This window comes from Erinaceus europaeus, chromosome 6, assembly GCF_950295315.1.
Source record: "Erinaceus europaeus chromosome 6, mEriEur2.1, whole genome shotgun sequence".
NCBI lineage: Eukaryota > Metazoa > Chordata > Mammalia > Eulipotyphla > Erinaceidae > Erinaceus > Erinaceus europaeus.
This window is the reverse complement of record NC_080167.1, coordinates 8,276,847-8,291,387: the sequence shown is the minus strand read 5'-3', so window position 1 is coordinate 8,291,387 and position 14,541 is coordinate 8,276,847. Positions and strand designations below refer to the sequence as shown.

At 38.6% G+C, this 14,541-nt stretch overlaps 1 protein-coding gene across 6 annotated transcripts in view; it reads right to left on the bottom strand.

The window, feature by feature from the left end:
• Positions 1 to 951: 951 nt before the first annotated feature.
• The window catches only part of TAOK3 (TAO kinase 3), a 214,518-nt gene continuing 200,928 nt past the window's right edge, over positions 952 to 14,541 (bottom strand). For all 6 annotated transcript variants that reach the window (XM_060193014.1, XM_060193012.1, XM_060193011.1 and 3 more), the window contains 4 exons: positions 12,735 to 12,974; positions 10,639 to 10,851; positions 3,579 to 3,761; positions 952 to 2,321 (listed from right to left, as the gene is read on the bottom strand). In XM_060193014.1, the coding sequence (XP_060048997.1) occupies positions 2,160 to 2,321; positions 3,579 to 3,761; positions 10,639 to 10,851; positions 12,735 to 12,974 (798 nt within the window). In that variant the 3' untranslated portion in view covers positions 952 to 2,159. The remainder of the gene's footprint in view (positions 2,322 to 3,578; positions 3,762 to 10,638; positions 10,852 to 12,734; positions 12,975 to 14,541) is intronic.

Genomic DNA, 14,541 nt, shown 5'->3' with positions numbered 1-14,541 from the left:
AACTACAACAATAAAACAACAAGGACAACAATAAGGGAAAAAAATATATATGATCTGAAATCCTTAGGAAACTAAGGAGTAATCAGTAAAGACTTCATGGTTAGGCTTCTCCTCCAATGATCATTATTTTGTAAATATTTTGTCTATGTGTTATGATAGTGAACATGACTGGTTACAACTGTCTGTGGTGTCAGAACATCCTGTAGGAAACAAGAATGATCTTTGAGTGGGCAATAGTAATGTTCAGTGTATGGGACTTAGGACCCTAAGACCACAAGATCTGAAACTGTCTTGATCACAGAAACATATCCTAGAAGTTATATATGTCATTACTTCACTGCTATGCATAAAATCATTCTAATAAAAAGCCAAATATGAAGAGTGGGGATCTACTATTAAAGTAGGATCATTTCAGATATTTAGTTGTAATGTTTCTTCCACAGCCTCCCTCCCCCTTTTGGGGTGGTATTGGGTAGAGCTTAACACGTGTGACTTCACCACTCCCGTGCCACTTTTTTCGTTCAGATAAACACATCACAGCACAAGAGCTTCCTCTGTTGCCATTAACACATCCTATGTGGTGTCAGGGCCCAAACCTGGGTATGTCAAGCTCTCTGGCTCATAGCTTGCTTTCTTTAATGGTGCCCACCTTCTCTAACCTTAGTATACATGTGTGTGTGTGTGTGTCTCTGTGTGTGTGTACAAACATGCCTATATAACTGCTTTTATCTGTTCTTAAGGTGGAAAAGGTGCAGTTGACCATTTCAAACAATGTAATACTATCTTTATCCCTACAGAAGAATTTGGAAGACATAGGTTTACCTTATAATCGTGAATGGTTTTTCTCAGAGCAGCCAAAGCCATGGAGAATGGTCTCAGGAAGGTGACTCTCTGAAGTGTGAAACGGTGAACCTAGAAGGGAAACTTCCTGCTACAATAACACAGCAAGGCGATGTGATGAACACTTTTATTTACAAATATAATTAAAAGCTCTGACAGTTATCATGCTCTTCCTTGGAACCTGAAAAATGTTGTTGTTGTTGTTTTTAAAGTGCATGCAAAAGAAGTAAAGCCTTTTTTTTTTCATCATTTTTTATTGTAAGAAAATACACAGTTTGAAAGTGTGAATAATGCAATATTTATGACCAAGATATGGGACATAGGGGAGGAGGGAAATAAAGAAAAAGATCAAGATGATCTGACTGAGAGACAGTGTTGAACTCCAAATACTAAATTGGAAAAGGAGGGGTTGGGGAGGAATAGGAGGAGGAAGTAAAAAAATTTGATCAGAGAAACAGTTAAAATACAATATGAAAATAAGTAATACCTCTCCTTAAATTCCTTCTATACACAAAATACACGATTTGCCAAAGCCCAATTTGTGCTACTGGGATTCTGTGAGCTCCTTAAGTGTATTCACATCCTCTGCAACAGCAGAAAATGATTATGATACAATCAGAATATGCTGAAGACAAGTAAACTCTTGCCAGCAGGTTCTTAAAAATCACAAGATCTCTTCACCCCACCCACCCCCCATCCCCAAAAAAGTAATAATATGTCACCACTGATATGTACATCACAATTAGTTTCTGTAAAATGTATCAAATTTTCAATCTTTAATAAAACTTTGTTTTTTTAATTCCTGATGAATAAATACCAAAAAAATAAAATAAAATAAAATAAAATAATGCAGCAGCTAGTTAAGGTGTAAGGCTGCGGATATTGTGTCTCTCTCCCCCTTGGCATTTATTATTATTATTAATTTTTTTGCTTTATTTTCACAGATTGGTGGTAATGAGTGATTGCTTAAAGCAATATACATCCACTTTTGTTGTTGTTGGTTTATTATGTTTTGTTATAACTGTCTCCAAAGTTTTCACTGAAACATTTTGAATCACATCAATACTGTGACGTGTACTATGAATAAAAGGGATAGCCAGGTTCTGGCTAGCACTGAAAGTTGACACGGGGGTGGGGGAGGAAGGGGGCCCCTGATGGAGTAAGAATAAACAGGCACTAGTCCGACACGATGTCAGTAAGAGTAAGAGAGAGAGTGAGAGCAACGCCCGTTAAAATGGGGAATGTGGTTTTGCAGGGTCTGAAATTTTTTCTGTTTTCTTTTTTTTTTTTTTTTTTGTAAATGGCAAAAAAATTTAATCTCATCTATAGTCCTCCTTAGGAAAATCTAATGTAACCAAATTCCCAAATCCCATTCTGAGGCTCTCCATGTCAAAAGTTTCAATCTCTCGCTCTTGCCTTTCCAATAGGAACTTTATTCTCTCGCTGCGTTCCTTCTGAAGGGCAGCCAGCTCCTCTTCAATCTGAAATAAGCACAAGGAGGATAGTTTTTAATGGAAGGGGATCTCCCAACAGAAAACACACACACACACACACACACACACACACACACACACACACACACACACACACCTGACCTATAAACACACAGGAACTAAGAGTGAACTAAACTGAAGAGAGCTGGGGAAGTCCTCTGATAAGTGTCTTGTATCTGTTTACTCACAAGAATGAAAATGTTTGGGACACAACTGGGGCTACCCATGATTCTAGGAAGCCAAGTGGCTGGGTTGATCTAGGTCAGTGTTGTGTCTCAGCAGGAGATGGCACAAGAGAAGCTAAAAGACACTCAAGCACAATTAGATTGTGCTGCTTTCCCATAGAGAGCCAAATGCCCTCTGGGTCACTGGCAATTTAGTCTCTTAGAGGTGATCTCTGGGAACTACCAGAAGAAAGCACAAATAGCTGGTTAAGTGAATAAGTGTCTAACAGCTTTGAGATGCTTTATGAAATCTTTTCTACTTCATATTCCTCAGCAATATCTAAAGCAATGAATATCTCAATTTAGATAACATTTATTATGCATAGTATGATCAGTCTCTCAGTTTTAATTTTTTAAAATGAGTCTTGTTGGTTTCTCTTGGTTTAGAAATAGCTGAAAAAAAAATCTGCATCTGGCCTTCTCATGTCATTTAGTAGTCATGTGATCATCATATAGTTTCTCTTATATCTCTTCTTTTTCTTGTTCATTTTGGTGGAGCCAGGGCCTCATGTATGTACAATTTTAATGCTTGCAGGTTGATTTTTTTCATTCAAACACACACACACAGACACGGAGAGACACCACAGCACCAGAGCTTACCTTGGTGCCATGGCACCTCTCATGTGGTGCTGGGGGTTTGTACCTGGGCTGAATGCATGTCAAGGCATGTATCTTACCCAGGGAGATATCTCTCCAACTTCACCAATCATATTTCATACTAAGTAACTTATGTGATTTCTCTACCCATGAATGAGGATTGTTTCCTAGCAGAGTAATAGAAAATTTAGGCTGTGATCATATTGAGGCAAGTCATTTAAGTGTTTTGAGCCTGAGAATCTGGCTTTTAGAGTGAAGGGCATGCCTGCTTCTCAGAGGTATGAAGATATAACAGCAGATAATAACTGAATAGTGTCTTAGCTGAATCCTCTCTGTATACAAGCAGGGCTCAACAAATGGCTGCTTCCTAGACCATGTTCCACCCTCCACGCAGCTGTATAGGACCTGTAGGAACCCTTCATACCTTCTGCTCAAGATGTGCTCTGCGCAGAGACACCCTCTGCTCTAACTTCTGGAGCTCACGTTCATGTTGTGCCTCTGTTTGCATCTTGATTTTGCTCTGGTAGGCATTGAGCAGCTCCATCTCCTGCTGGAGCTGTAGCCTCAACGCCTGGCATTCTGCTTCTTGAGCCTCATCTAGCCGTAACTGCGGGCACAGAAGACACACACTGTAATTCACTCCTAGTTTACAGCATTTGGTGACTATTGGAAGGTGTTCCCTTGTTTGAAATGAAACTGGTTCCTTTACAGAAACAGATGCCCTTGCATACATTCAGAATTAGGAATCAAAAACAGTACAGTCTTCCCAATAATATACAAAGTCTTAAAGATACATTCATTTCTTAAGAAAATCTGGTTACATTACTCTTCTTAAGAAACCTGCTAAGAGTCAGGAAGGCTATATATACCCATAAGACTTTCAAGGCAAGTTCTGTGTTTGAACTCTCTCCTCACCATTTTCTGAAGTATGTCACCTTGGCAAATTACTTAATCTCTCCAAGTCTCATTTTTTTCCATCCCAGTAAAATAATGATAGTAGTTCTTACTGCCTAACATTATCATAAGGATTAAATAAAATAATTCACATGAAATCCTAGACAGAGCTGTTGATGTATACCGGTGTTCCATAGAGAGTAGCTGTTAGCATTGTTTTGGTTTTGACCAACCAATTCCATATTTATATATCTTTAACACTAAAACCAGAATACACCTAATATCCTTAGATCTGGGGAAAAACCAAGAAACAAAAGACAATACCCAATTTCCATGAAACTTGAACAGTTATGTTCAAGAACTGTTATGTTCCTAGCAAGTAATGTTAGTTGCTCAGAATCCCTTCCCCACATAAGTGTCTTGATAATAGTAAGGGGAATATCCTGGTTTGAAACGTGACTTCCGGATTATAAGGCAGGCTGGTAAAGTTTCACTTGCTCCCTGAAGTGCCTGGAGTTTGTATTATCTACCAAGTTGCTAATGGAGGATAATGGGACAAGCCGGCAAGCAGAAATGCCAGTTTTTCAACTAGTAGGACTTGCTTAGGAGAGATGACCCAGCTGTCCCAGGTTTAATTTTGTCTAGGTTTAGCAGGTCCTAAGTTCTGTTGGGAACTAAAAAAATGAAAATCCTTGAATTAGATGGTGCTATATATTCTGAGTTTATCTGTAATTAATCTGTACCTTATGCTTTTTTCCCCTTTATACTGTATAATTTGTGACAGTTAACAGTTTGTGATAATTATACCTCAGTATCATGAATGCAAAATGACTTTTTGAAATGTTATTAAAATAGCTTAGAAAGCTATTTCTAATACAGTATCTTCATTAGTACTTTCAGAGAAAGTACTGAACCAGATGAACATGAAATAAATAATGGGAGCTGATTAACAAAGTGCTTTCTAATAATTAATTCTAATCAGCTTTCACTACAACCCACTAATGAGAATACCTCTCTTCATTTTCCCATTGAGAAGTGAAGGGAGAAAAGATATTAGATACAATGCACAACCAGTAGGCAGCAGGAATAGCCTTACAGATAAATGCCAGAGGGCTTACTGGCTCTCAGTATAATGACTTACTCCCTCTCAATGTGTGAGGTTCTGTATCCATAAAGGAAAGATGAATCTGCTCTCTTCTGCTTTTCCGCATTAGTTGCTATGAGTCCTGGCCAAGTAAGTAAGAGGCTCATCTTATGGGCAATTTAGACCAATGAAACCCCTTCATCTTCTCTTTTTACGGTATCATATTACTAATGCCAGTAACAATATTATTCTGTACCAATTCCGATTCTCAAAGTACCATCTAGAAACCAGAGGGCATTCCAGTAGGTAATCACTCAAAAGTTGCACATACCCAATCCATTAACAAATTTTATACAAGAGTAGGTAAATATCATGGCTGTTTGTAAAAATGTGTTAAACTGATGACAAGGATGTGATAGAAGCAGCATAACATCACAGTGCCCAAGCATACAGGCTTATAGAACTCCCTGAAAACAGGTTCAAACCCAAACTCCTGCAATAATTAACTATGTCACCCCCTGAGTCAGGAGTTGGCACCTAATGGCCCACTGGCCAAATCTAGCTTATTGTCTATTTTTGTAAATAAAGTTTAATTGATTACAAACATGCTTATTTATGTTATATCTCTCAATGTGTTTATACTATAGGATCAGAGTTGAATAGTTGTGACAGAGACCAGTGGTCCACAAAACCTAAAATTTTCACTACCCCCTATTTTGCTGAAAAAGTTGACCAACTCCTAGTTTCCTCACAGCTAAATTAGCATTAAAACAGCAATTACTTCAAAGGAGTTTCACAAAAACAAAATGAGATTAACCATAAAATACTTGAAATACTGCCTAGCACATAGTAAACAGATGGTAAAAGAGCTGCAGTTATTATATATACTTTTACAGTCTTTTTTTTTAAGGGAACAATTTAGTTTTTTAATATTTATTTATTTTCCCTTTTTTTGCCTTTGTTTTTAAAAAATTTTTGTTGTAGTTATTATTGTTGTTGTTATTGATGTCATTGTTGTTGGATAGGACGGAGAGAAGTGGAGAGAGGAGGGGAAGACAGAGAGGGGGAGAGAAAGATAGACACCTGCAGACCTGCTTCACTGCCTGTGAAGTGACTTCCCTGCAGGTGGGGAACCAGGATCCTTATACGTGCACTTAACCCACTGTGCTACCACCCGACTCCCATACTTTTACATTCTTTTTGTCCTTCCTCAGAAGAAAGGTTGTGACCTTCCTCTTATTCAAGAGCAATCATGAACCTATCTTCTCAGTTCTGTTCTCTCCCACTTTTAATACCAAACATTTGTTGAGCAACTATTATACACCAGGCTTTATTGCAGATGATGAGAATGTCATGATAAACAATATGGAAACCCTATAAACAAGTTTTGTCCCTATCACCTCTCTCCCTATTCTCCTTTCCTGCATCACTGCATTCCTTATTCTGAGTCTACCTTCCAACTAAACACTGATCATAGCAGAATAACTGATGGCCACCCTGCAGGGGCCTTTATTTACCTGATCTCCAAGCAGCATTTAATATATAGTTCTTTTCTTAAATTGTCACCAGGGTTACTGTTGGGGTGTAATACCTCCAAGACAAATCTGCTCCTGGCAGCCCTTTTCTTTATTATTTCTTTATTAGTACAGAGAGAATTTTGAGAAGTGAGGGGTAGATAGATGGAGAAAGACAGAGAGATGTCTGTAGTAGTCGCTTTACCACTCATAAAGCTTCCTTCTTGCAGGTGGGGAGCCAGGGCTGAAACCTGGGTCTTTGCACATGGTGATGTGTTTGCTTAAATTGGAGCACCACACCTGGCCCTGAAATCTTCCTCTTCTAAGATACTTATACACTCTTGGTTTTTTTTTCTCCCCTCCCTTTTTTTCTGTCATTCCTTACCTTACTTGACCATTAGATGTGTTGTTCTTCAGAGCTTTATAGAGAACCCCCATTCTAAACTCTTCTTTCTTTTTTTAACAAATACTTTATTTATTTATTGGGTAAAGATGGAAGGGGGAAGTAAAGAAAGGGAGAGAGAAATAGAGACTCCTACAGCACTGCTTTAATGCTCATGAAGCTTTCCCTTTGCAGGTAGTGACTGGGGGCCTGAACCTGGGTCCATGCACACTGTAACATGTGTGGTCCACTCGGTGCACCACTGCCTGGCCCTCTCTAAACTCTTCTTAGGAAATCTTACCTAATTCAAAACCCTCAATGACCATCTCTAAGCAAATGACTCACATATAGCTCTATTCCAGACTTCTTCTCTGATGTCTAGGCTAGCTCAGCCAGTCTTCCAGAAACAATTTCTTCCTGGATGTTTCCTGAGTCCTTAAGCTCAGCATGACTGACAGTAATTCATACTTACCTCCTCATTTCCCCAATTGGCTTCACTTACTTCCCTTTGTTCCCTTCCCTTCCCTCCCCATTCCTCTTTCTTTCCTTTCCCTTTCCTCTCCAGCCACATAAGTAAATGGTACCACCTCATCCTTAATACCCTTGATATATTCCACATTCAATCTGTTACTATTTATAAATGCTTACAATTCCATCTTCTGACTGTCTCTCAACTCCAGTCACATTTCCATTAATCCCAGCTGCCTCCTCTACTCTAGCAACCACTTACTTGTGCCTAGGCAAAAGTATAAACTCTATAAATTGGTAAATTGGGTCATTCTCTACATGTTGTCAGAGTAATCATTCAAAAATGAAAATCTGAAGGGCAACTTTGCGAGATAGAGTATCAGTGGTTGGCAGTTTTTATCTTTTAGTGTTTTAAATATGCCATTCCACTCTCTCCTTGCATCTAGGGTTTATGAAGAGAAACCTAATGAGAGCCTGATAACTTTAGCTTTGTATGTCACTTCTTTCCTTTGCCTAGTAACCTGCAATATCTTTTCCTTGTCCTTGAGTTTTAATAGTTTTACTATGATATGTCTTGGTGTTGATCTTTTTTGTATTAAGGTACCTGGGAGTGCACTCTGCTTCCAGGAAGTTTATGTTCTGAGGATTGCTTAGGTAAGGAAAATTCTCAGCTATAATTTCCCTGAAGATAACCTCTGTTCCCTTCACCCTGTCCTATCACTCTTACATTTGACCTTTTGAGGGAGTCTGCTGTCTCACAGAGAGTTGCTTCATTCTTTCCAGAGTAGGTCCTTAATAAATATTTATTGGAGATGAGAGGATATCTCAGTTTTAGAGCACAGGACTTGCATGCCTGAAGCCCCATACACTCCAGGTTCAATCCCAAGCTTTGCCATTTACCAGAGTTGAATAGTGCTCTGATTTTGCTCTCATAAAAATAAGTAGATAAGTATATTTTAAAGTAAATACTTGGAGGAAGATACTGGCATCTAACCTCTGTCTAAACACATGTTTAAAGATTTTTCCCTATGGACAGCAGTCTTCTTTTAACTGTTTCCCTCTACTTATAGCTCTCTCTGTCTCTCTGTCTCTGTCTCTCCCTTTACTCACGAGGATGTGGGAAAAGCAGTCTCAGTGATGGATTTTATCTCCTTTATAACCATTCTTTCAGTTAACTATCATGTGTACCATTCCTACACTTCCACTGATTGTGACAACCAAGGGACACATATACTGCTAGATTGAATTGATCTATCTAAAGCATATAAAATCAACTAAAGTGACATGTAAATAAAGCACTGGACTCTCCAGCATGTGGTCCCAAGTTCAGTCCCTGGCATCACATGAGCCAGAGTGATGCTCTGGTCTCCCTCCACATTAATAAATAACTATAAAAATTAATAAATGACAATAACATGATCAATTAGAATATTTTGTTCTGGCTTCTGTGACATGCTATTTAGCTTTTCTCCCATGTCACTGATAATTCATCTTCTTTGGTCTATTTCTATTCAGCCCTTAATTGCTGGTATTCACAGCTCTATTCATAGTCCTTTTCCTCTCTAATATCATCTCCTGCCCCCAGAGAGTTCATTTACTTCTTCTGAGATCAGATGAGATCAGCCACCATCAAGGGTTAGGGCTCATTTATTTCTAACAGATGCAATTGACCCATATGTCAGAAATGCCTAGGTTTATATGTTATTTATTTATTTTTTGGTCTTGAATCCTCCTATCTCTCCTGAACTACAGATTTCCATCACTGTGCCTATTTACCTGGATAACCACATAGCTCAGATAATACAATGGTAAATTATCTTCCAAGCATCCCAACTCACCCCACTTACTTTTCTACCCTGGTAAAATGATGATCCATCCCACTAACAAACCTGTCCCTCAAACTGGTCACTAAGTTCTGTCTGTTCTACTCTCTGAATATTTCTCAAATCCCTTTTTTTCCTCACTATCTTCATTGCATGCTCCCTCTTTGTTTGGGCCTTAATCACCTTCTCCCTATATTTGCCACATTCCTCTTAGAATCTCCCTACAACACAAATCTAATTCTGCCACTTTCCTTCTTATAGTAGACCTCAGCAGCTCTCTAATGCTTACAAAATAGTGCTCAAACCCTTGGATTTTTGAGGATCTAACCCATGGCTATCCACCTGCTTTCCTTTGTATTTCTGCCATTTAAATTATTCACTGTTTTCAGCTGTGCCATTCTTTTTCAGGTCACTGATTTTTTGCACAAAGTGTGTCCTCTGCCAAGAATAACTTCCTCATCTGATGGTTAGAAACAGTTTTACTCTCCAAGTCATCTGTGAAACATCCACTGAATAACCAGGAGAGCTTCCATTGCGGGGTTACCAAGATCTTTCTGGCCTCTCCATTTTGGGCTCCCACAATCCTCCTCCTTGAACAGTGGGTTCACATCAAAGTTCTTTCAGTTCCTAAATGCACTTCCCTGTTTTTGGACCTTTGCCCATGTAGGTCACTTTCCATGGGACCTATTTACTTCAATGAATACCTTCAAGCTTCTTGAAGGCTTTTCAAACTGGAAGGCTTTCTGTAGACCAGATTACTTGGTTCTACTTACCCTCCCATAGCCCCCTGGTACTTTCCACTTGAAAGCACTGATTATGCCTTTTAAATATTTCTTAATTATGTGATCTTCCTTGATCAATATCAATCTGAGGACAGAGACAGATTATAATCTCTCTAGCTCACCATTCTATCTTTGAGTCCAGCAAGATGCTGAACACAGATATTTAACGAACGTTTACTGAATGAATGTGTCTGTGTATCTCATTCATTTGTGCCTGACATTAGGTTGGCAACCTCTGATGAATGGAAACACGGCTTTATATGCATTATCTATCACATCTTGCCCTCCAAGTCCCTATATGCCACAGATATGCTATAGCACGTTACTCCTTGAGTTCCAGCTTATACGATAAACTCCAGCATGGATCCACATTGGCTTGGCTGTATTCAGAGTCGTCATTTCCTCAGTTCTTTGGGCAGAAAAACACCAATATCATAAATTTGTGCAAGAATCATCTTGGAAACAAATGGCTGTTGATCTTGAATTTTCTTGATTCCCAAAGTGCTTGAAGACGTGGCACCGAACCTAACCACTTACCGCTTGAGAGGCCATCATTTCATTTATACTCTGTTCATACTGCTCTGCCAAAATGGCAAGTTTTCTTGTCTGCTCATCTTTCAGTGTTTTTAAGATTGTTTTGTGCTCATTCTTTGGAGTAACTTCCAACTGGTGATTCTTGAGTGCTTTATACTGTTTGGTCTGTACTTTGCAAGTGTCCTGAAACTGTTTTTTAATTTGCATTTCCATGGCCTGTGTAGAAAAAAGGCAAAAGGAAAATGAAGACACATCAGTAAAGACAGAAAGACTCCCATGGTGATGGTACAATATAGGTCAACAATACCAATCAATTATCTTAGAGATCTTAGTACTAATTAATAATAATGAAAATTATACATGTGACACAGGTAAGAGTTATCTCTGCTGATACTTCATATTTTGTATTTAATGAATAGACATAATTTTGAAATTATGAATGGATTTAAAAAACTGGATTGTTACAAGGGGATCATAACTTTAAGTAAAGTGGGTAATACTATGAAGCTTAGTTTGTTAAAATCTTTTTTTTAAATTTTTTATTTATAAAAAGGAAACATCGAAACACCATTTCCACCACCAAAAGACTGTGTCCCATCCCATTCCCCCCCACCATGAAGCTGAACATCCACCCTCACCCCCAACCCAGAGTTTTTACTTTGGTGCCTTACTACAAGTTTGTTAAAATCTTGCTAATTATTTTAATGGATTCCTAATCAAAATCTTCATTTTTTTTTATTGTTTATGAGCCTCTCTTTTTTCTCTTCCCAGTTTGGGTGGCTATTTTCCCCTTGTATCCAGATGAGAAAAGGGAGGGAAATATTAAGTCACTTTCCAAGATCCTCCATTTCCTTGAGAATCAGTGAAGGAGAACATATGGATGATACATCACAACATTACAGTATAACCCATTTCCACTGGATTTCAGCATAAGCAGAAAGAGAAGTGATTTTAGGTTGTTCTCCTTAAGAGGTTATATTTGAAAATATGTATGCACTGTAGCAAGAAGATAGGATTTACTGCTAAGAGTACAGAAGGCAATTCATCAGGTACCTTGAAGTTCACATGTGTACCTTATGAACACTGGAGTTGTGGTAACAGGGATCATGAAGTTGACAGGTGAGGATTTAGTTAGAGAAGAGCATGGCCAGTATGACTAAAGTTGGTTTCATAGGTATGTCCGTGCTAATAAATGTTCTTTGACACACAGCCATGGATTAGTCCATACAATTTGTTCTTTAGTAGACATGCAGAAGCAGTGAGGTCCAAAGAAGTTTCTTATTGTTAATGTGGGGGTTTAAATGTCTGGTATACAAGTAGTTATTCCTGACTCCCATGCTCATGACAGATATCATGCTTTCCTACTAAACTTGAATGTGACTGTAGAGTCTTTCTCACCACAGTAGCATTCATTAAGTACTACTAAAAATGAAACTGATCTGCTATAGACCTGGCCAGGTAACTTTCCCATTTCCTGGCACTGGGATTATGGATTGCTATTGTAACCACAAGTTTGTTTTTAAAAGGGAAGGTTACAAAAGGGGCAGAGACACTGTAAAATGAAATTTTTTTAAATGGGAGATATCTTTTAGTACAATGGCTTCTAAGCCATCTTTCCTAGTACTATCTCTTTAAATAATTTGTTATATATGGTTTTTTGCTATTGTTTTTTGTTGCTAGAGGCTTTTTTCCCCTTCTTTTTTTCGATTGGACTTCTGGTTTACACAATTCCACCAGTCCTCCCTTTTTTAAAAATAGAGGGTAAGAGAGAGCAAGAGGGACACCACAGCGCTTCACCCTTTGTGAAGTTATCTCTTTGCATGGTGCTCCCTTGTGGTGGCCAGAGGCCTAAACTGCAGTCCTCGTGTGTGGTAAAGTGTGCACTCTACTGGGTTAGATCTTTCTTGTTCCCTATATACAGATACTTATGTTTTTCAACTGGAAATTCTTATTTGTAGGAGTGAGGCCCAAGAATCTATTTAAAGTCAAAAAAATTTCCTAGGGATTTTTGCCAGTTGTCAAGGTGTAGAAATCATTCAGTGAGTAAGTTCACCTCTGTGCTGGAACACAAATAGGGAAATCTTTCAGTTTCTTCTTACCTTTAAATTTTTTGGCTGTTGCCGAAGTTCCATGACATGCTTTCTGTGCAGTTCCCTTTCTCGCCTCTTATTGTATTCCAGCTGGTTTTCCAGTTCAGTCTGGTGCTGTAGACGGATCAGATCCATGCGTAACTTCTGTAATGTGTGCAGCTGCCTGTACTCCAGTTCTCGGGTGGATTCGTCGTGCCGAATCAGCATGGCATGCTCCATCTCCTTCTGGGTCCTCTTCTTATTTAGTTCCTGAATCCACAAACAAAAGTCAGATGGATATGAATAGAAATGAACTGAAAAGGATGGACAGCTAAGTGAGGGATGGCAAAAAAAATCTCTCAAGGAAGCTTACTACTGTTTGTTTGGCAGGATGATGTAATGGGATTTGACTAACAATTTCTGGAGGTTCAGGATCTGTTTGTGGGTCCACTGTTTACAAAACAGACAACTTCCTAGCCATCACCACTATGCTATCTGTAAAATGGGATTACTCCTCAGAGATGCTGTGAACCTTAACCAAGTAATACATTTAAGCATAGGACAAAATAACTCAATACTAGTGATTTCCAGAGCTGGCTGATCATTAAAATTAAATCAGGTAGTTCTACAGTCCAAAATTCTGATAATTGCTCGGGTGGGACTGTACCATCAATAATTTTAAGAGCTCCTAGGGCCAGGAAGTAAAGTGAGGATTAGAATAATAAATTATTTTAATAAGCCTTGAGACCCCAGGTTCAGACTCCAGCACTGCCATATACGAGAGTTGAGCACTGCTCTAATCCTCTGTCTTTACTATATAAATAAATAAAAATCTATCTTAAAAAAGAATTTGTTAGTCAACAATATTTATACACCTTTCCCATATTTGGGAGCTACTTTCTTCCCTGATCCAGCTTTCTGGTTCTTTTTCCAGCCATGACATCATTTCCTCAGACAATAACTTGGATCTACCTGCATTGCATATCAGATGTCAGGCTCAGGAAAAAAAAAAAAACCTAGTATAGTCATAGGCTCTTTGGAATATAACTAAAATAGGACTAATTACTATCTACAAAACGGAGACCCCCCAATTCTTCATCTGAAGTATTCCAGCCTTTAGGTTTATGATTAGTCAACAATTTGTTTGGCTCTATATGTTAACTCTTTTTTCAGCCACCAGGTTCCAGATGCTAACATGATGCCAACCAGACTTCCCTGGACAGACGACCCCACCAATGTGTCCTGGAGCTTCGATTCCCTGGAACCCGCCCCACTAGGGAAAGAGAGAGACAGGCTGGGAGTTTGGATCGACCTGTCAATGCTCATGTTCAGTGGGGAGCAATTACAGAAGCCAGACCCTCCACCTTCTGCACCCCATAATGACCCTGAGTCCATACTCCCAGAGAGATAAAGAATAGGAAAGCTATCAGGGGAGGGGATGGAATACGGAGATTTGGTGGTGGGAATTGTGTGGAGTTGTACCCCTCTTATCCTATGGTTTCGTCAGTGTTTCCTTCTTATAAGTAAAAATTTAAAAAATTAAAAAATATAAAAAATTTTAAAAAGAATTTGTTAAAATGTTTTCTTTTCTTTTTTTTAGTTACAAAGTTCTCCAGGTGATTTTAATATGCAGTAAGAGCTGAGAGTCACTGGATCCAACGAATAATGTCTTTAGTTTTCTGAGAAGCGCCATGTTTTTTGCATGTGTCAGAAATTGGTCAATTATCTATATTTATAAATTTCAGAGTTCAGAGCATGTTGAACAAAAAGAGGGAAAGTCTAATCATTTTGTTCTTTCCAGCTGTAGTCATGTCTTTTGTTGTTGTTGTTGAAGAAG